We start from the raw sequence: 24460 nt of genomic DNA, 5'->3' as shown, positions 1-24460 counted from the left end.
TCCTTATTGGGCAAGGCATTTAATAACGTTGCGTACATTAGTGAAGGAGAGTCGGGATTTAGACCTACAGGTATTTATCCAAAGAATCCCGATTTATTTGGTGATAAAGATTTTCTACCAGCTGAATTGCTCAGATCAGAAACTGCTGCCATTCAGAACTTTGAAGTCAATTCACTGCTACCACCGACGTAACCAAGAACTTCTAACGCCGTTAATTGTCTAGCCCCTGGCCCCTAAGTAGAAAGTGTTTCACTAGCACCTGGTTCAGTATATTCGCCAGTCCCTGGCACATCAAAAAAAGTTGATTCAGTAGTCTCTAGTTTTAATATTGTATCGAAATTAATTACGTTGCCAGAGAAAAGCAATACCCACAATACTAGACAAAGTACCAAAAGCAGCATGCCAAAATTTTAACATCCACGCCAATAAAAGAAAACTTGATAGAAAAAGAGAACAAGGAAAGTACAACCGTCTCCCCAGCCAATGATAAGGAAAAACGAAAACTGAACCGAAAGAGTAGAGAAGAAGGTCCTCCATGAATCACATGATACATCTGTTTCAGACGTGGCTACTGATGAATCCGTGCTTGATCTGCAACGAATTCGGCCGAAATAATGATGTTTGGTACAGGTGTACCTCATGCGGTTTATGGGCTCACGCAGATTGTACGGGGTGGAAGTTTGCCAAGGGTTAATGTATGCGATTTGTGCTAGATTTTTGTATGATCCTCATTGCTCACAAGGTGACCACAATTACCCTTACCCCAGTGCAATGGGAATCCAAATAGTTTGTTTTTTGAACTTTTATATTTCTCAAAGATGATTATTATAGTGAAAATTTTTTGCCAAAAAAATTATCCTATCAAATTTGTCTATTTCTAGTCATGTGTGTCGAAATAACCAATGAAACCATCATTACACTGATAACTACCCATGGATAGTTTTCACGGGTAGTTATCACTTATGTCATGACATTGCTAAGCAACCAACACAATAAAGTTGTTTGACATTTCAGTAATTCAATTTATTTCGAAAATGTCACTTCCTCGCTTTGGTGTTCAAAATGATGCGGCAGTTGGCAAAATCATTGAAGAAAATACACCAAAAAATACTGTCAATAGTAAAAAATACACTTGGAAAATATTTATGGAGTTATATCATTATACGAATTGTTCTTTTAATAACTGTGTGTTCAATAAATAATTTTGTTCGAATTGCAAAAAATTTTCTCACCGAATATCCCTCGAACATTGATAAATAACTCATAATTTTATCACAACTTCCTCAAGCACGTTATTTTAGGTAACATCCCTCCGCCTTCGGCGTCGGGATGTTACCAAATAACGTGCTTTCGAAAACTGTGATAAAATTATTTCGTTAGTTATCAATGTCCTTGGGATATTATAGCTGATAATTACTGATCTCAAATGCTAGCCAATTGAGTATATTTTGTGATGAGGCGGTTGCAATGAAAATTTAGTTTAATTTCATTTATTCATTTCAATTATTGCTTAAGTGATCCCCATTACCCCTTTCTACCCTAAGTATTTCAAGTTTCAATTGTTCGTTATGAAACCTTAAGTACCAAAAATCTCAGTGCGAGTACAATAGGTATTGTACAGGTACTGTGCACGCAATAAAACCACCAATTACCTATATATTCTATTATATTGGTTATTGACGTGATTTTGATGCGAAGTATAACGCGCAAAGTACAATGTTAGTTCAACAATGAAGAAATTTAAACAGTGAAAATTAGTGCAGCTGTACAGAATTCAGATTATCCCAGAAGCACAGTTTGGAAAATTTTAAAACAAGTGAGTTATTGATGAAAAAAATATGGCATAAAATACATTGAAGGATGTAGTTACTTCGTGGTAGGAGATCACCATGAAAAATAAGAAATGAAATGTTCTATTTCACCACTTTCATTTGTAACTAACGATAGTGCAGTTTCATCCTAAAAGGACATTTTCACGAACAAGCAATGACGAGTGAGCAAGTGCATTATAGTGACGCAAAAGCCATGAAATATTTTTTCACAATACCAAACGTTTTCTTCGAAGAAGACTGTGAACAAAACCTTGACATGATCGCACCTGGCGTGCTTTTCATGGTATTGGCTTTCCTGGGCTCTTTCGATTGGGGCGATTGGACTTTGGTTTTGATGTCATAACCATATACCCATGATTCGTCACCTGTTATGACTCTTTTAAGCAAATCTGGATCACCTTTGAAGTCATTCAACAATTCGGTTGTTGATGTGTTGTGGCGTCCTGGACGAGCGTCATCATTCATATGTTCTAGACCTTTTGTGAAAAGCTTGTACCACTCATTGTACTGACTCAGAGTACAATCACCGTATACCAGTATCAACATTTCAAGTGTTTTTGAGCACTTTACTTTCATTTTTCACATAAAACGCTGATTCATATTTTTCTATAGCAGAAATTTGCCGAACACGCAAAACATTTCTAACTTTTATGGCTGTCACCAATAAACTAAACTTGCTAAATAGCTGAAACTGTTCGCATATGTTCGAGACGAGTGTACCAATATAAAAAAATGAAACAATCGCTAATCGAATGTACGCAGCCCTCGAAATTTGAACATTCCCCTTATTCATTTAACAGACCACGTAAAACAGACAATTTTGGTTTGAAATCTTTGTCATGTACATGTTCCTAGTAGATAATATATTCTGTATGTGGCTATCCTACAGTTGAATCAAGTATACTCCTGGGATTTATATAGAATATCTCACTCTTGTTAGAAAACTGAACTGGATATCAGAAAGTTAAATTAATTAAACGATTTAAATGTTTTAATAAACATGTTTTTCTGATTTGCATGCATAATATTTAGAAACTACATATTCCGCTTCTATCAAATAGTATTATTGTGTCAAACTGTACAACTCATTCTGTTGTTTCGAATAACGATAACTTTCAGTTTCCCTATATGAGTGAGAAATAACTAGTGATAATTATGTCAAGGCAAATATGAACATGACAATGAATCTGGTACTCATTATTGTTAATAATTGATACTCACCTGTTTGCGGCCGTTGCCCTTTAGTGGAAGGTAATGTCATACTGTTATTCTCAGAACTTATCCTTTCATTGTAATCCAAACTGGCACCAGTGGTGATTTCTTGATCCGAACTCACTCCGGAAGAACTGTTGTCGCCATCTTCCACGACATCAGATTCCTTCTGTTTCTTCAGAAGATTGTCCGGATAGGACTTCGAAGACTTCAGTAACATCCTTCCCTTTCGGATTTCCTCCACGCTGAAGCTATGCGGAACCGAACTACTTCCCGAACTGCTGCCACTGAAAATGTAAATCAAATATCTTTTAAAAAATTCCTCATTATAGAGTTTATTGACTGTAGGTCGATGAGTATTTACGTGAAATATTGCTATTGAAGGAAAATTAGTTATTTGATTAAGCAAACAATTCTAGAAAATATTGAGAAGCTGTGACCCTAAAATAAGAGTAGGCAGTCGTACTGAAATCTTACTTTATGACGCCTAATTCTATCTGAAACAGTTTTCTATAATAATTAGGAAACTAATCCCCCATATAATCCAGCTCAAACTCCTTGGAGCCACCCATTAATCAAGGCTATCACAGTTTTAATGGAATGCCATTGTCATTTCTCTCTACCTTTACAATTTTATTCAGATCAATCATGTAGCCTCTTAGTTTCATTGATATTTTTATAATTTTTATACCAAAGTATGCGCTGGTCAGAAATCATGTGCCCTGAGCAAGAACAGTGAGCCGAGAATGACAGCCTTCTGCATCTGTGCGGCTAAGATTTCTGCCTTGGTGTGGCAAGTCGGTATGATTTTAAGATTGGAGAGTAGAGAGGGCATCATTCCACAAAGGACTCCAATAATCAGAACAACGATCTTGACAGTGTGATCTGGATAGAGTCTGCGGAGTTCGAAGAGAAAATCTCGATATTTTATCCTTTTCTCCTTATCTTTTCGAACAATATTCGTCTCGCCAGGAGCTGAAAACTCTACGACAAATGTCGTCTTGCTCTGGTGGTCGAGAAGGACTACATCAGGCTTATTAGCTTGTATGATCCTGACATCCCCATAACAGATTCAATATCCCCCGTAGCATAGGGCAACACCGGTGTCTTGTCAATACCGTAAGAGTGCCGTAGATTGTAATATAGCACTCTTAGCACCGCGTTATGTCGATGAATATAGGCCAAGACCGCATATGCTGGACATGCTGATAGCAAATGCAGTAGGGTCTCGCACGCCTCGCGGCCCTGCACCTTGTGTCAGGAACCTCTATACCCATCACGCGACTGCGGTAGACTAAGGTGTTGAAGACACCATTCTGGCAAGTCATGATGAACTCCTCAGCTTCCGACTTCAGCCCACTCTAGCTGAGGAAAGCGAAAGTCAGGTACTTTGATAAGCCAAGGTCTTCAATGTTATTGAAAGAGACCCCATGTATTAGCTTATTCTTGTGTTTCCGCAGAAATGAGGTGATATCTGCGGCTGTTATATGAGCTTTTTGCTGAACGGGTTCCAACTCGGTGACAGAGTTATTGTCACCTCGTTCAGTGTCGAAAACTAAACCGAGTTCACCAGCTGCTCGGGCAGCTCCCCTAAAGAGAAATGCTCCAATTCCTGCTCTCTCATGGTCAAGGACCATGCAGAGAAGGGGATCCGACCTCCTGACGACTTTACAGTACCATTCTGTCATGTAACAACTCAAAAGTCCACGGCCTTCCTGTTTTCGGAGGAAGTACAACCGTGGAACAGACGATTTGGGATGCAAACTCCTATAGAGATGCATAATTTTTCGAGTCTTTACTTCGAGTTGATACAGATCCTCCCGAGTCCACTTCACTACTCCAAACGAGTAGAGTGAGTGGCGTTGTTATGGTGTAGGATGCTTCCATCTACGAGCTGCACATCCTCTCCGTAGTCCCCGAATCTCCTCTTTTGAGATGGACTATGGCACATTTGTCTATCCCGCAATGTATTCGTAATTCATTCTAGAACCACTGCGATGGGACCTACAAAGGGTCGACACAGCGGTCCGTTTGGTATTGGATCACAAATTTTTTGGTTTTTGGGCTGAACTATATATTTGCATTACAGTAAAAGATGTAGGGAAAGAGATGACGAATCTTGTTTGGCCAATGATGGTAAAGTTTAGTTTTCCAACACATCACTATCAAGAGCCTCATTTATCTTTGATATTCGACGATTGAGTCTTATGTCGGTAGATAGCATCTTTGTAATGGAAGATGTCTTCACTTGTTCACATAGGTGCATTTTTCTTCAGTGGAGGTGATAGCTATAGCAGGCCTCCATGGCTGCAGCTGGTTTTTTTTCACATCCCCTTTGACACAAAGTCTTATCAGTCTTTGAAGCAATTCAATATGTCTTAATGGTTTCTCACTATAAGCGCTTATTTTACCAGCAATTCTTACAGCAATTCCGCCTGAAAATGTTAAGGATATACATATTGAAACTATTTGTGGTTTGGATTTTCAGGTCATCTGTCGGAATTTCTTCCTGACGTTTCGCCAGCGCGAGTAGCTGGCATCTTCAGCAGTTTGTATCATCGCTAACAACCTGCCTTCCACGCAGACTTCTTAATATTCTAGCCACTAGTGCCAGCGAAATGTCAGGAAGACATTCCAACAGACAACGGCTAGAAAACCTGAAACTACCCAACTGTTTTGATTTTTTTTCTGACTGATCCGACCGTTACTTGATGAAGATCCATAGTAATTTTATAAACCCCACCTTACGATTTGATCTTCACAAACTTCATTTTCAAAAATATCACAGTAGCTTTTTCGTGGTAAATAACATACTATGTTGTGACACTATGTTATTTTCTACGAAAAATCTACTGTGATAGCGAAATCGTAAGGTGTAGTTTATGAAAAAAGTTTTGAAGAACACGTGAGTTATATAACATTTTCGAATCGAATGTTATCTCTGAGTAGTTGGCCTTTTTTGTGAAAAAAGTTTGCTCTCCGCTAGTAGTTACAAGCCTTTCAGTGGCTCTTTTCTAGTATAAGACACGACTCTGTCTTTTGCTCAATTAAGTGCTTCTCGAGTTTCCACTGAGTTGAGTGTCTTCTCTTCTTTTCTGGTATTACTTAGAATTGTTCCTCATTGCACTTTCAAGGCAATATTTCAAGATTCAAGGGTCAACTACAATAGTGGCAATAGAACACCCCATGAGGGGTAACTTTTACGCGCTTCCACCTTAAGTATATCTCTTAGACGGGTATTTTTTCAAGATTCCAAAAACACTCTCTCCAATTTGATATGTATACTGAGGCAGTTACATAACTTGTCTTTTGTACATACTCAAATGAATTTTAAAAATATAGTTAGCGACATACAACCTACTCAGTTAGTTATGTATATAGACTTGTTATCTATATTGTTGAAAATCTTGTCAAATTTACAGCATACCTATACCTATTATAATGTTTGAAGACACTATTTGAAAATATCTTCAATGTGATAAATATTCAGACTGCGTTTTAATGTTGTGTTTCAAACCCACCAAGAAGATACAACAAAGCCTCAGGTCGGCTAAAGACTGAAGGGACCCAAGGGTTTATCGCATACCGTGCACTTGTGGGAAGGTATACATTGGAACCACCAAAAGATCCATGGGAACGAAGTTGAAGGAGCATGAAAGAAATTGCAAACTAGGCCAAACAGACAAGTTGGCTTTTGAAGGAATTTGTGTCAGGGAAATATGTGTTATATGAATCTAGATGAGCTCTATCTTGATCAAGTATATAACAAAAACTTATTAATGAACAGATTTTGATTTTTTTCAATTAGAAATATCAGCTCTGAAACAGAAATATAGACCTGGAACCTCTGATAACGAAACTTGTTGATAAAACATTTTTCGAGAGAAGTGTTATAGTAGGTACTGGCGTAGGAAAGAAGTATCTGTGTTGGATTAACTCACCCTCTTTTCCTTGCTTCAGCCACCATGTATTTCCAATGTTTTTTTTTTAAGAGAAAGGAAGCTTCAAGGGAGTTATTTCGTTTGAAATAGTGATTGCGAATGGATAAATTTTGCAAGTAAAACCTCGACCATTCAATGGAAATTGTGTCTACCTATCGTTTCTTGAGAATGTACTGTATGCAACGACCGAAGGGGATAGCGAAAGGCAAGAAAATTGAATGAGAATTGACGAACAATTTGAGAATCATCAATCTGCTCATTTAAGGTTTCCGCAGTCCAACCCAGACGCTGCGCTGGTGATCAGAAAAGCAAGACAATAGAAAGTAAACCAGTGAAAAGTGATATTGAAGTACAAGTGTTTGACATTATATACCCACTTCCCTACTTATCCCTACTAATATTATAAATGCGAATGTAAGTTTGTTTGTTACGTTTTTACGCGAAAACTACTCAACCGATCATCATGAAATGTTGTACACATGTTCTTAGAGGTATTAGAAGTAACAAAGGATACTTTTTATTAAAAAAATATTTTTTATGTAAGATAAACAAATTGTTGGTAAAAAATTGACTATAGTTTCAGCTGTTTGGAATTTTTCTATATTTATTGTTATTTTCTTCTGTCATTTTTATTTTTAGGTTAGGTTAGGTTATTTTTGTTACAGTGAAATATATTTTAACATTTGTTGTTGCAATTCAATAAAGCATATTTTAAATTTCCGAAACTTCATCGTATGTAATAATTTTTAAAAATTGGGAATCCCAGTCAAGCATTGAAATATAGTTCTCATATTGATTCATTTCTTTTGTACTGGAACTTATTTAATGGCATACATGCGAGTGAAGCCGCGAGTAAAAGCTAAGATAATTATAAGCTATTGAGTTGAGAAAATCATAGGTGTTACAAATTGTTTCAATAATCTATCCCATGGTACTCTGCTTTGTAATAATTGGCTCTGCTGTTTAAATATTACGCTCATTGAAAAATTCTTCACTCACTTCCTAATAGAGATATGGCTTATCCATCGAGCTAGTTTAGAACTATTTGATGTTGGCGAACTAATCTTATTGAATATGTGTATCAATGCCGTAACGAAGATAATGGTGTCGTAGAATTTGAGTCTCAAAATAATTCAATGAAATTAAAACTTAATTTATTTAAAAACTTATTTTGTGTGACAGATTGAACTTTCAGGACTGTAAATGGTTTATCTAATATAATGAAGTCTGAGTTTAAAAACATCTTCAAAATAAATAAGACTTTCAGAAGCGTTAATGTAAGTATCAAAAAATATATACTGGGTTTCAGTGGATCTCTGTAAGAGAAATTTGAAACACATTCAATTTTGTCCAGAGTTGGAGATGATTGGAATGAAAAAAAAATACTCAATATGGTCTGTTTCTTCTGAAACTTCGGAATGTTTCATTAAGTTTGAAAGAAGTGGTTGTAACGGAGGTAAAATGATAAACAAGACACACTATCGCAAATGAAGTGCAAATCAATGTTATTTTTCCAACTTTTTACTTATTTCCTGAATTTTTCAAACTACGAATCAGGTACCTTCACTCTATTGAAAGGAAGATTTTGAAACGAAACTAAAAATAATAATATAGACTCACCTTGTATTACTGTTGCCGCTGTTTTCTGTTGGTTGTAGTTGCAAACTATTTATTCTAGCTGCTAAGCTATCATTTCTTACGGTCCCATCCATATCTGTTTCAGAATCACTGCAGCTGTAATCAGGATCTGGAATTGGTGGTTCATTAGGTATCATAATTTTTGGTGCTGTTTTAGTTGGCGTTAGTTTTTTTCGCCGATCTCGTGAACCTAGAAAAAAAAATTATGAAAATTATCATATTAAAACAAGTAAACTCTATGCGTTATACCAGCAGGGGAAAAAGTATGTAATCCTAATGAGGTTCACGACGATTTTTTATATTTTAGTGACTTTTCTATTAGCCTGATAATAGAAACCAATTCATATGAATTATAGAAATATTCATGAACAAAACAGATCTACAGTTCCATACTAGAGATGAATTAGACAAAGAATAACTAATCAAACCAAACTTACTTTTACTGTAAGGAATGGTCTCCGTGGTAGAACTTTTACTTCAAGAATTTTTTGAATTAAAAGGACTTTGTGATTTCATATATGTTGGCTGAAACATCGACATTCCAAAATATGGTTCAACAAAAATATTGCCCATCTCATGAAACAAAGAGAATAATTCTTTCATAAAAAATGCAAATGATAACAACACGTGTTTCCCGACGTTTTTTTCATCATCACTATATGATAATACAATTCTCGGCTAGAGTTTTGAGCCTAGGACTCAAAACTATACATAAACTCCACTTTTCGTAAGAACATGTAATATACCAAGTAACAATACTCCTAATCTCCTACGCCATTCAGGACAATAAATTTTCGAATTGCCATCCATTGTTCCTTAAACACATATTTGCTCTTGAAATGACATTTTTATGGTAATTTGAGGAGTTACAGCCATGCAAACCCTCCTTATTGTTTCTTCGAATTCGTCATTATTGTCAAAAGTTGAGCCGAATACCTTGTTTTTGATGAAGCTTCACAACGAAAAGTCCAGAAAGGTCAGGTCAGGTGAACCTGGTAACCATTCAATAGGGCCATTGTTTTCATCAGCCTGGCATAGTCATATTGAGACAATCTCTGAAAATAGTTCTGCGGTGTTGCGGAGCTCCATTATGTTGAAAATACTGATATTTTCTCAAAATATTCAAAGACAATTCTTTCAACAACTTAACTGAAGTCTCTGACAAGAACTGCAAATATAATTCATCCGTCATGCATGATTTCAATTTAAGAGCCACCGGTAGACAGCTATTTCAGCCTATTGGACATCGTCAGTACCGGGCAGGCTGTCCTCGATTGAAAACAAAATGTGAATAACCAAGAAAAATACTTAATAACTGCGTAAACACAAGCGAGACATATATAACAATAAATATTAGTGATGAATAAATAACCTGTAGAATGGGATCTAGAAGCTCGAATGGGCTGGGCATATGGATTACTATTCTGGTTTTCTGGGATCGCAGAAGTATTGCTGGTTATTCCTGGTTGGAATGTTATATTGGTTCTCAAACTCTGCGACTTCCTGATATGAGATTTAGATGAATGGGATGGTAGGCTCTTGGATCGGTAACCAACTGTTTTCATATCTTCAGGTGACGCATACAACTTGGCATTTGCAGTGGGTTTAAAAGAAGATACCACACCTAAAAATATGGATAATTGAGTATCGGGTATTGTGAATATATAATGTCGATATCTCTTTATTATTTCATCAGATTGCTCAATGAGAGAGAAATATATGAACACTGAAACTATTTCTTGAATTATCAAAAAAAGTTTCGTACTTTCTTCTAGTAAATCCCTGTTCAACGTATCGTACTCAGAATGTTTTCCCCGAGATACGTCAACTTTGATCATTTGAACATGAGGTGGTATAGGTGGAGGAGGATGATTGGGTGGTAGAGATCTGTTCATCAGGAGAGCGGAAATATCTTCTTGACTCCTATGGAATTTACTCGGTAACGTCTGAGAGCTGAAGAACGCTGCTTCCTGAACTAAATCCGGCGTGCTATGGAAGTTCCTCTTCAATTCTTTACCACCAAAGAATATTTCCGAAAACTTCACCTTAGGGTTCTGGAAAGTACATATTATTATTAATTAATATAAGTTATTAGATAGCACATAAGTTATTCTTTGAATAGATCAGTATGATCTGTTTGAATGAAACGGAGGACGAAGAATTATATATAATAGTTCAAGTGAATAACTAACGAATGCAATCGCTACAGTTGATACAGTTAATGAAAAGAGAGAAAGAAGATCGAATATGGAAAAAACTTCATGGAATTGAAGTATTGCCATTATCAGCAACAATAGATCAAGAAAAAATACTGCCTAAACAGGACTTTGTTCTTTGAAGAATTAAATTAATAATATTACATTCCAAATTATGGTGACCTTGCAATCTCCATCCAGAGTCAATATATTTTTTAAACATACAAGATTAAAAAGTCCAAGGCCTTTATGTTGTCAGGAGAAGTATGAATTCAAGGTTGTCCACAGAAAATAGATATCTTATTTGCTGCTTGAGAACCATTCGTTTTACATTTCTTCAAGTTATTTAGAAAACAATGGAGTGTTTTTCACACTCATTTCAACAACCTTGTTTTCTGAACTAATTTGAACAAGTTTTTCATTATTTATCATACTAATTTGGACATAATTTGAGTCTTTCATAAATAAATGGCTCCCTGTGATCGAATGCATCATACTTATTCGCAAGTTGTCTGTTTCCCTTTGTTGAATTGTCTGCATATAATGTATTCATTAAGTAGTCCTATTTCAGTCAGATGTTCTCTAAATGAACCCTTTAACATATACCAATAAGGAATATGTTAACCTCACCAGAACACGTAATTATTTTTTTCAACCAATGGTTCCAAAAAAATCAAGGGCGGATTCAGATCTTAATTTCGGAGGGGTTTATTTATGAATTTCGAGAAAGGTTTAATTTTCACGTGAAATAATTCATATATAAAATTATATGCGCTTATATATTACAATACTCATTTAAAATGTATTGCATATTGATGTAATTACCCCCATCCGCCCTTGTAAAAAAGCACCCGAAAATATAGTTTTTCAAGTCTGAATGCATATAATCTTGCATGTAATCAACTCTTTGATGACATGAATATTGCAGAAATTCTTAATATTTCTTCTGACCTAATGTGAAATTCTATTTATATGTACATAAAAAAAATTGTATTTTACTATGAATTAGTCTTGTACTGAATGATAAATGATTATTATTTTTATTATTACGGTATCCAGTAAGTGGCCCAGAAATTATTGCTCTATTGTAGCACCATTCTACATTTATCATTATCCCATTACTTGATTTGGTCCTGTATCATATTTTCTATTAATCGCACACCTAGTGCAGGGTTCATATATAGAGTTGATGAACCATGTCCAGTATAGTTGATAGAGATACTCTTGAGCTCGTCAATGCTACAAGTACAGCTAGACTGACTGCAAGAATATTGATCAACTCATTTCGTTGAAGCTCCAAAATTATATTCCTTGCATATTGCAAGGAATTGCAACATTTCCGTTTGGAAAGATATATTGAAAGGTATATTGACAGAGCGGGTAGATGTAATGTAAAGTTCAGTCCACACCGTATATTCCAGCTACCATCCCATGTACTGTTTTGGCCCGCCTGTATACTATGTTCTGTGGATGACTTCATCATTTACGCTTCTTGTGAATTCAATCGTAAAGTTTGTGTCAAAAACTCACTTCAGTGTGATATGAAGTCTATGAACAGGTTTAATATTTGTTTGTCTGCAATTTTGTCGCATTCCTTGTAGCCTATCTGATAATGATATACTCACTTTGCTCTTGCTCCTCTTCATCTCAGCCACACTGGCGTACACCTTTCCTTTACTAGGTGACCCCAGAGTATTCGAGCCACTCTGAAACCGCGAACTCGTCATCAGCAATCCCTGATAAACGCCGTCGCTCTCCCTTTGCTTCTGGAAGAGCTCCTCCAGAGCGGAGTGCGGTATTCTATTCGAGGTAGGCCTCTGTCGTATCGAGGCTGTTCTCGGCGGTACCGGAGCCGAACTAGCAGTACCGACCTGAGTAGATTGGTGTATCGACTCTGCCGAACTCGATTTCGTCATGTCGTCAGTCTCATCTTTTTCTCCCCCTTGAAAAAATAAAAATGGTTCATTTCATATAAATTTTACCCCTTGTTTGGAGATAGTTGAATGTTTATTTGAATCGTTGTTGGGGAAAATTGGCAACCTTACCTTACCAATTATTCAATTAGCAACGTCTGACAGTGTTTTATCATTACGAATAACACACTGACCCGTTACTTGTTTAAATAACACTATCCACATAATAATTAAGCGATTTTCACAAAATTGCCCAATTATTGTCAGGATAGTATTTTGTCAGTTTTTTTTTTGGAAAGAGAGAATATCTTTTTTGAAATCAATTGGTTGTAATATATGCAATCATTTTAATTACTTTTTTTTTGGGGTGTCATCGATAATAACTGTTAACAGGAACTCCGTAGTTTGAATCCTTCAATATTATAAATATGTATGCAGTCGTGTCATTTACTTCATTCCCCAAAGCATAAAGGATTCAATTCATTCGTGATGAATTCGGTTACAAGATAATTTATTAATTTTTGATGAGTGGCAATATCGTAGGGGTGGGGGAGAATGAAACTTTATTCATACTAAGCATATTTCACCAATATGTACTTATCTTATATGCGAGAAAATGAATTCAATAGTATTTCTCAGTTTTCTCCCTCAGTTATTGAAGTTCACACATTCAAATTTAATTGAGGCTGCCTGTGTTATCACCCTTCCATGATAGTTAATCGAATCAAACCCCCATTTCCGTATATCAAACGTCCATTATTGCGAATAGATACTGTCTGGGTTGTATCAGCTACACAGCTCTCACCACATACATAATTGAGTAATCGACCAACATGTTTTGCTGTCGAATATAATCAAGTCGGGTATTGCAGCTTCCACAAACCTATCAGTTATTAGTTACGGTTATTGATTTTATCTACCACATACAATGTTACTGCTTGGAGTGAATTCAATCATTTAATGAGTTTGAGGAACATACATGAAAGTAATTTCAATCTCAGTTAACAAAAACCTAATGGTGCCATGCCTGTCATAAAAATTGACAACCACAGGTGGTTGACTATTTTGGTTGCCGGCTTATCAATTTAAAAAGAAAGTTTTCATCAGTTTTTTCAGTGTTAAATGTAAAAACACATTGGTAAAGGAAGATTATTGAATCAATATAATCAATCATTGAAGAGGTTAGTACCTACAGCATTAAACTGTTCATTTACATTTAACACTTTTGAACAATAAGAGGTTGATCAATGGAAGTAATGATGGATCATATATATATATTTTTACAACATATGTAGGAGTGAACAAATGCAAGTAGTTCTGAATTGTCGCAGGTGGTTAAGTGCCCGGCTTCCGTTGTCTTGAGTTCAATGCCAACTTTGACCAGATACTTTTCTTGCGAGAAATTATTTACTTGTAGATCTGTTGCGTCTGCTGCATTACATGACTATTGTGACAGAGAGTAGCCATGATGTACTCAGAATTACTTTTTTTATACGTGTCATTAAACGACCCATACTGTGATGTTATATTTGAAGAACTTCGATTACATTCAAGGGGAATATTCACCTAGTGAGACCATATCGTCAGAGTAGAAATCAACGTTTTTAACCTATCCCTGGTGGCTATAGAAGGAGCTTGAAGACCGGGGGAGCACAAGACAACACGGGTGTCTCGTCAATACCGAAAATGTTGATGGTAATAAAGCACTCTTAGGGCCGCGTTATATCATGCATTGGCTTATCTTTGTAATTCCGCATGAGTGAAGTGATCTCTACGGCTTTTACATGGGCCTTTTGCTGAACGGGCTCCAACTCGGCGACAGTTGCGATCACCTTGTTGAGTGTCGAAAACCAAACCGAGATAAATGCTCCAATTCCTGCTTTCTCATGGTCGCGAACCATTATTATTTGTTTGAAGGTTGTTGACAATGTTTCGTGGTGTATTTCATCAGTTCGGACTTCCATTGTCTAATATAATATAAATTGATTTGAAATTCCTGAAAAATTATTAAAGAGATTAACCGAAAATAACAATTCTATTTGAACAAAAGAACTGATATTACAAAGAAATAACATTAAACCAAACAACAACCAAAAAAATAAAAATTGAAATATTAATAAAAGCTGAAAATTAAAAATTATCGTTAACAAAAAATGAAAAATGAAAATAAAAATTAAAAGATTCCAAACCAATTTATGTCACGACGTTTCGATTGTTAGTATCCACAATCGTCTTTGGGTGATAGCCCGAAATCGAAACGTCGTGACATAACTTGGTTTAGAATCTTTCAATTTTTATTTTTCATTTTTTGTTAGTGACAATTTTTAATTTTCAGCTTTTATTAATATTTCAATTTTTATTTTTTTTTTGGTTGTTGTTTGGTTTTATGTTATTTCTTTGTAACTTCAGTTTTTTTGTTCAAATAAAATTGTTATTTTCGGTTAATCTTTTTAATATTTTTTCAGGAATTTCAAATCAATTTATATTATATTAGACAATGGAAGTCCGAACTGATGAAATACCATTATTATTATTATACCAACATGCATTCAAGTTCAAAATCCTTTTAATATGAATCATTAACTGCGTTAGATGAAATTTTTGGTTTGTTTGTTGCACAATTGAAATTAGAGTAACACTTAAAGTTAGTGCATATTCGATAACCATAATATTGAATTCACTTAGAATGTTCAAATGAAACAGCAGACATAGCTAGTCAAAAAATATTGAATGTGTTCAAGAATAGGGTATCTCTATATTAAAAAGTACAACAAAATAAATTTTGAAAAATTGTTTAAAATTGGGAATTATGAATCGCATGCACTGTTATAATTAGCGAATTTAGTTAATTCAGATTATTTGGTAGCATCATTTATTCATTTCAATAAGCTATTCCAGAGTTCTTGGATGTTATTTTATCAGAAAACTGCTGTCCACTGAAAGACTTGCATAACTTTCAATGATGAAAAATAAACGATCCACCTGTTAACAGTTATTAAAATGATTGCATTGATTATAGCGAATTCATTTCAAAAAGATTTTCTCTCTTTCCAAAAAAAAACTGATAAAATACTTACTATCCAGATAATAATTGAGCAATTTTCACAACATTTCCTCAAAAGGGCAATCTGGAACTCTTACAGAAATATAGGCCAGTCACTCTAACCAATAGTTTAGGTCAGCGTTTCCTAAACTCTTTTGCCTGGGGACCCACCTTCATTGTGGAATTTTCTTCGTGACCCACATATTAAATAATATCAAGTATAACTATTATTACTGATAATATTTTCATTATTATTATCGTGAAAATTTAAGATTGTGGAATACAGCTCCAAAAGAAAATGGTAAAGATGATTTAATTAAAGAAAAAATACTTCCGATTCAGAATCTTAAAAATGAACAAATACGAAAAATGTGACCTGTGGAGCTTGTGCTTACGATTTACAAGAAATTTTATATTTGGGTTGAAAGTTGAAAGCTTCAGATGCAGGTCACTTTCCACACAAAGCCTATTTCTATATTTATTTTTTAAATATACCAAAGTGGAGAATGCCTTCTCACAAAAATATGTGTTTGAAAATCGCATCAGCTCTTTTATCTAAAATGTGAAAAACAATTCAAAAGTATTGAGTGTTTCCAATCTGTTTCCGTGACTCAAATTGCTCCCATGACCCACCAGTGTGTTGTGACCCATATTTTGGGAACCACTGGTCTAGGTGTTTGAGTATGGTTTTCTTGAAAGACAGCATTACTTTTCGAGCAGTAAAACAAATCTATCTGATGATTAACATGGATTTCAGAACGATAAATCAACAACTAGTGTAATATGTTTATTTTACAGGAACTTGATGGGCTCATTCAACAATTGTTTTTTTAATTTCATTATTTGAAAGTTTATGTTTCAAATAGTTCATCTGCAAAAAATCTGAAATTTCACTCTTTATCTTCCCCCTCAAATTAATAGTTGAATGTGGTTAAGCTTGACGTAACATCAGTCGACTCGGCGACAAGGGAGTGCTGGCGGCGATGGCAGCGATTCATAATCTCCAACTAGAGGCCCGGTTGCTACCGTCGAAGCTCGTTGCCTGGTGTGACGTCAAAATATATCGCGGGCGATCTCATATTTTGAATTGATCTTGCTCAGTTATTAACTGACATAAAAACCTGAAAACTTTGTGGTATACTTGGGAGATGATTTACTTTTATAATAAATAATTTTCAATAAAAATCTAAATTAGCCTGAATGAGCCCATTGAATACATTGAGAGAGGTGAGTGTCGTGCGAATGTTTTCTATTACCTTAGTTGTGTTTTCAACTGCGTTGATCACAACCTGCTTTTGTCCAAATTGTACATTCTGTTGAAAATGGTTCGGAACTTTCAATGGAGCAAGATCCCAGTATGTAAATGTGCAACATTTTGAAAATAATTCTATACAGAAAACAAATTCAAATACTCCCAAAATTAATATAGCGGGCCCAAGGCTCCACAGACACAGACACTGTATGTCTGATTGAGCAACATTCTTTTCTACAGCCTATGCCGTTGAAACATTTTTAATAATATCTCATAAAAATGATAATGCCTATAAATAATGATGGGGAGATAAAAAAGAACAAACTCTGGGCTGGTTAGCCGTGGTTGTTGTAGTATCAAACGTTTCGTCTGCTACTGCGGCAGGCATAATCAGTGGTATGTTCTGCAATGAAGGATATAGCTACCTCAACAATGACGTTCAGTCGTTGCTGGCGACCTTCTTTTTCAAAATGTGAAAGAATCTAAAATTGAAAGAGTTATATTTTTGGGAGTGACTCATTTTTGAAAAAGAAAGTTATTTGCTTTCTGCTACTCCATCTTGAATCTTCCAAAGAAAGCAAGGAAGCAATCAATTTTAAAAGAAGTAACTCTATACATAGATGTGTAGATCATGCAAAGAAGTAACTTTCGGACACAAACTGGAAGAAAAAGTTCTCCTGAAACAGATACTTTCATATAAACATTGAATTACATGAAATAAATATTATTTTGAAACAAATACTTTTATGTGAACACTGAATTATACAAAAAATACTTTTCTCTACTCAGTTTGTATTCCAAACATTCTTTGTGGAATTGAATCAGGTATCATTCACAGGATTTCTACACATTTTTTGTATCAAGATGGAGTAGTAGAAAGTCAAAAACTTTCTTTCCTAAAAATGAAGGAGTCCTTTTGAATTTATTAAAAAAGCGCATCACTTCTGGATTCATTATTTGTGGATAGGTAACCGAATTTCTTGAGTTTTCAATATTTCAAAAATCATTTGATGGCTTCAATTCTCAACGGTTTCATATTACTTGGTGAGTTACTATACAATTCTAACCCCTCAAAAGATACCTGCAGTTATTTTGGCCGATATCGTTCTGAAACGAGCTTTATTTCTGTTGCCATGAATATCCTGAATATTGTTTGGTATATAAAGGAGACTAGTTGAATAATGAAAAAGTGGTTAAAATATATTCCGGATAGGGCTGTAGCCTTCAATTTTTTATAGGAACTTTTACTCCATACCAGAGTTAGATGAGACTGATGAGAGTTTATATAATGAGTGATAAAGAGCTTATGTATGTATAACAAACTGGTAGGTATTTCGCTTACTCTACCCGATATGCCAACGGTGTGAGAAACCACTTACACAGTGAGTGTGAGTAGTTGTCATCTTTTTTCTGTGTGAGAAACCAGCAAAAGGTTTAGACACAACTTCTGAATTTTAAAAAACATCCAATTTTCACCAATAAGGACTTATTATTATCCCGTGTTAGGAATCACACGTTAAAAGGTAAGACCTCGTTAGTCCTTAGCTCGCACAAGTTTCTCAACTTCTGAGAGTTGTCGTTCGTATGGGGGCGGCAGCTGATTAACGGTAAAACAGATTTTAAAACAGAAAAACAGAAATAACTGAAAAATTGTGAATACATCCCTATGTAAACCACTTTTTTAGTATATTCATACAGTCCACTGAAAGCTGCAACGCAAAAGTACCTACGGTTTTTGTTAATATATTTAATTGAAGCAAATCTAAGTAAAAAGTAATTGAGTAACAAAAAAATGTTCAAGTGTGAAGAAATATTTCTGCAACTGCCAACCCTGATTCTAGTTTGTATCAACAGAAGAAAAATTAATAATACCTACCCAAACCTGCCACCATACTTTTCGCTCTTGCTCGCCCAACACTTAGAGTAGTTTTGGGATCCCTTCTTGGAGGCAATGGTGCTTGAGCTGATCTGCCCAAAGAACCTAAGCAGTTTCCCATTTTTCTAGGCAACGTAGCAAATTGTCTACTAGGAGGTGTATCTGCTGCTCCGCCAGGTAAAATAGTTGACTTGCTCATGGGTATTGATCCACCCACCTGTGAGTTCATGAAAAAAATTAATACCATTTATGAATAAAAAATGTTTTATATTTGTTAAACTTTGTATATGTCAATAGAATGTTTATGTTATTGTCAGTAACTATGAAAAAAAAAATATGTGACGTATGTTCTGAATAAACAATTTTTGATAAAACAAACAGATTCAAAATATAGATTTTCGCGCTTTTTTCAGGTTCGCAAAGCAATATTCGCTTGTTGGGTAAGAGAATACCTTTCCACCACTTAGTGCTTTTCGTTAAGTTAGCGAGGTATTCCCTCATACTGATTCCATCTGACAAAAATAATATATTAAGTGTATCAAGGATGTTCCTTCATCAGTATGTTTATTGCATGAGAAAAATCTATATGAACATACCTATGTACCAATCTATATGTAATGTTTGACCTAGGGGTTGAAGTTTTTTATCAAAAAAATCCATTCTTCAGAATTCTTTGAATATTTTTTAAGGTTTTTGTTTTTGATAATAGGAAATGATTGGAATATTTTGAGTGAAAAAATATTCAATTACTCCTTGTGTTAGTCAATTTTATCAGCGTTTAGTTCTGTTCACTTGGAAGGTTGCAAATTATTTCAGTTTTTCTGAATCATATCAATTGCCGCTACAATCATACATGGCAGGTTTTAAGGTTCATTGCATTTTTTCAATTATTCCAATAATCTTGTTTTCCCTACTAGTAAGCTCAGGTCATTCAATTGGATGTTTGGTCAGAATTTTAGTTGCCTAAGACCTAACGAAGTGTCTTTTCTCTGCATTATCTGTAAGGTTTCCATTTTATAGACCTAAATTATTCATGTCACAAATTGACCTATTTTCTGATATTATTTCGTATCAATAATTTTGGTATCCACACAACTAGTTCACAGTCATCATGAAGTTGATGATCAATGTCTGCAGGCTCATAAGATTTTCTTTTTCCTGTGATTTTACCAGAATAGAGTCGATCTGTTTCTGGCCATCAATTCTTTCATTTCTAGATCATTCTAGATATCCATTTGTTTTCATTTATTTTCGAAAATTCAACAAATTTATTTTATTTTGGTGACCTCATCTCGTTGCTCTTAGTTAAAGATTGATTAGTGGATGGCGTTATTAAAACAAGAGACTACCTTCAATGAAAAACTTTTATTTCTTCAAAAAAATTCATTCTCCTCTAAACTTTTTGTAATTGTGGTCGAAAAAAATTTAATGTTTTATTTTAACATCAGCTTATTCTTTATTTTCAGCACTTAAATATAAAAAAACACCGCCAAAATTCATGCAATACTTGCTGTTGCTATGGTTGCTGTTATTTAATATTTCATTTGAGTTTTTTCTACTGATTATAGTGAAGCAAATTATGTATATTTCTATAAAAATTGGCTTCCGAGAGGAAGTTGAAGCACATCCCCTGCGAAAGATTAGTCAAAAAACCTACAAAATTCTTCAGTACTGCCTTAGCTCCACCAAGATTCGTTTTGTTGAAATGTGTTACTCCAAAAATGATATGATGAATATTATTGGCTATTGTTATTGCGTCATCCGCTCATGTTATTTTAAAATGGTTTTTCACCTTTCACCGAAAGACAATTAGATATTTTATTGATGACATTTTGTAACTAATTATGGATTGTTTTACTGAAAATTTTTTGCCAAAAAAATTATCCTATCAAATTTGTCTATTTCTAGTCATGTGTGTTGAAATAACCAATGAAACCATCATTACACTGATAACTACCCATGGATAGTTTTCACGGGTAGTTATCACTTATGTCATGACATTGCTAAGCAACCAACACAATAAAGTTGTTTGACATTTCAGTAATTCAATTTATTTCGAAAATGTCACTTCCTCGCTTTGGTGTTCATATTTGAATATTGATCAGGAACATCATAACCAAATAATCAATAGTATGCGTGGAAACACCTATGCAGTAACCGAGGCAAATACAGCAAGATCAACGGAATATCATTATACGAATTGTTCTTTTAATAACTGTGTGTTCAATAAATAATTTTGTTCGAATTGCAAAAAATTTTCTCACCGAATATCCCTCGAACATTGATAAATAACTCATAATTTTATCACAACTTCCTCAAGCACGTTATTTTAGGTAACATCCCTAACAACCAAATAACGTGCTTTCGAAAACTGTGATAAAATTATTTCGTTAGTTATCAATGTCCTTGGGATATTATAGCTGATAACTACCCATGGATAGTTTTCACGGGTAGTTATCACTTATGTCATGACATTGCTAAGCAACCAACACAATAAAGTTGTTTGACATTTCAGTAATTCAATTTATTTCGAAAATGTCACTTCCTCGCTTTGGTGTTCAAAATGATGCGGCAATTGACAAAATCATTGAAGAAAATACACCAAAAAATACTGTCAATAGTAAAAAATACACTTGGAAAATATTTTAGAGTTTTGTGACGTCAGAAAATATGAATTGGATGGAAATCGTACTCTCGAAGAGCTTGCATTAATACTCAAGGATTGGGCGATTAATATGAGAAAAAAGGATAGCACAGAGTTTAAGGAGGCTACTGTTAAAACCGTATGGAATATAACAAGCAAATTATTACAAGAAAAGTATTACAAGGAGTATAATATCATGCTAGACCCCTTTAAAAGTGTTGCATTCAAACAAGCGCGGAATGCACGCGACGCAGCACGAAGAAATTTACAAACAGATCCCACTAAACGCAAAACAAGCTCAGGAACATCATAACCAAATAATCAATAGTATGCGTGGAAACACCTATGCAGTAACCGAGGCAAATACAGCAAGATCAACGGAATATCATTATACGAATTGTTCTTTTAATAACTGTGTGTTCAATAAATAATTTTGTTCGAATTGCAAAAAATTTTCTCACCGAATATCCCTCTAACATTGATAAATAACTCATAATTTTATCACAACTTCCTCAAGCACGTTATTTTAGGTAACATTCCTCCGCCTTCGGCGTCGGGATGTTACCAAATAACGTTCTTTCGAAAACTGTGATGAAATTATTTCGTTAGTTATCAATGTCCTTGGGATATTATAGCTGATAACATCTGTAACTTTGTAGGTACAAACTATCAGTTTCATGGTGCGATTTTCTGTCTAAAATATTTTTCAGAAGAAATCATTCAACAGGCGACCATACAAAAATGATTACTTTGAGGATAGTTTTCTGTACTAGATTCTCGTCCATTAAAAACACCCGAAACGTATCAGGAACTAACTGAAAACCAACCTGAGAACCAACAATTATACTCTTCAAAATTAATTTTTGCTGATTCAAAATTGAATACTTATGAGGCTACAACATTGCAGATCAATAGAGATGTTAAGGAAATGATATTTACGGGTGGTTCTAATGACAAAACAGTCATTTGTACCAGATCACCAGACTTCCTAATGATATCCACTACGTGTTCGTGAGAAGCGGAAGACACGTCTTCATTGTTGATTACAAGCAGGAAATCCCCCTTCTTCAATCCCGCCATGTCTGCAACTCCTCCTTGATCGACATCGTCCAGGTACTGCAGTGCTGGGCATTTTTGGGTTGGAGTCAGTTCCATCAAAGGTGAGGTAGCTTTCGCACCTCTTAGGATGAAACCGAAACCTTTTTTGCCTCTGTGCAGGACCACCGTTCTCGGTTGGGCCGGTACATTTGAATATCTACAAACAAAAATGAAAATGTAGTTGACTAACAGACATTATCAAACTGAACTAGAAAGGTGGTAAAGGAGTACCTGAAAAAGTTCAATTCACAGATAGTTGCTAAAATGAAATTATGGAACTGGCTTTGACATACAAGGAGAAAAATGAGAATTTTCATCTGGATTGTCAGACCTTTCATTAATGGCTTGTTCTTTGTTATTTATCTTATCCTTTTTTAAAAAAACTTTTCGAAGGATTGTTTCCAGCATGTAAAATCTTAGTATTATTGTAATCCCTATTATGGTCATAGTGTACTTGTGATGCGCTATTTGGAACTTTTGGTGTAGTAATGAATATTACTGGAGTTTTATCACAACACCATACCGTCATTTTAACACCTCGCCACGTGTTTCGATCATCAAGTGATCATCTTCAAGAGGAAGATTAAACTAAAAATACGTACAATGTTATCCTTATTTATACCATAGATACCTCTTCTAGGTAGGGGAAGGTAGAGTAAAGTGACCACCCTAAGCTTTGAACCCACACCAACCGAATAAACATCAACCTTTTTACAGTTTTTTCGTTTATTATTATCCGTGTACTTATTAAGTTCCGATATTATATTGTTTACAGACCAATATTCTGATAATTTAAGATTGAAGTTGAAATGGGAAATTGACCACTTTACCTATCCTGGTCGGGTAAAATGGCATATACAAATTCATGAACAGGTAAGGTGGCCTACTTCAAATATAACATCAAAATAATGTTATTTTAACAAAGATTTATTGAAATTTTGCATGAAAAAAATATTTTACTCAAACAAAAGTTACATAAAAGTTTTTACCTCAAAAAGTATTGTAATTCTACATATTAATTCACAACAATCAACAGTCTTTTATTTTTCTTAATCTGAATATACTTACGTTTTCTTATCATAAACAGTCTTCATTTACTTATTGCAAAAATCAAGTCGTAACTTGTTAGCTTCTTCTCAATTATTCATTAATAACAAATTAAATCAACTTTTAATTACTAATTTATAGAATATAAGTAACAACCTCTTCATTTGTATTTTTTCATTCATAATCGCAATAGAAAATATTCTTAGGAACAAAATTCACAATGAAAGTTATCATCGTTGTCATCACAACCCAAGCACGTTTCATGGGCCCATCGCTTACAACTAGAACAATGTATCCAACCATCTTCATGTTTTGTTTTAAACCGAACTTCACCACAGTAAAAGCATTCAGAGTCATCATCTGTGTCATCATCGTCGTCAGTATATTTGTCATTTTTATTTTTAGCATCGTTCGTGCCATGTTTTTTGATTTTTGGCAGTTTCAGTTGGGGTTGGTTCAATATTAGCTTTTTTCACTCTATTTGTAGCTTTCTTTCGTTCTTGCTGTATTTTTTCTTCTTGCAACTCATTTTCATATGGGCTGCTGGCAATGCTTTTTGGGAATCGGAAATATGTTGCAAGAAGATATTGCGAAAAATATTCTGGGTTGTGGGTTTAAGTAAGGACCAGTAAGTAAGAAGTAAGGACTGCAGCTGGCGTTATCTGGGTCCTTATATTAATGTTTTTCATTTCTAAAATATGTTGCACCAATTCTTTATTTTGTTTTGGACTAAAAATTGACCGAAAAGGCCCCAGTATTTTTTTTTCAA

At 34.7% G+C, this 24460-nt stretch overlaps 1 protein-coding gene across 5 annotated transcripts in view; it reads right to left on the bottom strand.

Moving 5' to 3' along the window:
* The window catches only part of Prosap (SH3 and multiple ankyrin repeat domains prosap), a 271691-nt gene that overhangs the window by 9674 nt on the left and 237557 nt on the right, over positions 1 to 24460 (bottom strand). For 4 of the 5 annotated variants that reach the window (XM_074181512.1, XM_074181511.1, XM_074181508.1 and 1 more), the window contains 7 exons: positions 22486 to 22801; positions 18903 to 19119; positions 12444 to 12760; positions 10389 to 10677; positions 9996 to 10247; positions 8606 to 8813; positions 3054 to 3331 (listed from right to left, as the gene is read on the bottom strand). In XM_074181512.1, the coding sequence (XP_074037613.1) occupies positions 3054 to 3331; positions 8606 to 8813; positions 9996 to 10247; positions 10389 to 10677; positions 12444 to 12760; positions 18903 to 19119; positions 22486 to 22801 (1877 nt within the window). The remainder of the gene's footprint in view (positions 1 to 3053; positions 3332 to 8605; positions 8814 to 9995; positions 10248 to 10388; positions 10678 to 12443; positions 12761 to 18902; positions 19120 to 22485; positions 22802 to 24460) is intronic. The other variant, XM_074181510.1, reaches the window with a different exon arrangement.

This window comes from Leptinotarsa decemlineata, unplaced genomic scaffold (assembly GCF_025532065.1).
Source record: "Leptinotarsa decemlineata unplaced genomic scaffold, Ldec_3_MD MMD2_tig00026314_RagTag_RagTag, whole genome shotgun sequence".
Classification (NCBI taxonomy): domain Eukaryota; kingdom Metazoa; phylum Arthropoda; class Insecta; order Coleoptera; family Chrysomelidae; genus Leptinotarsa; species Leptinotarsa decemlineata.
The sequence above is the reverse complement of the archived record's forward strand: the minus strand, read 5'-3'. Positions and strand labels throughout refer to the sequence as shown.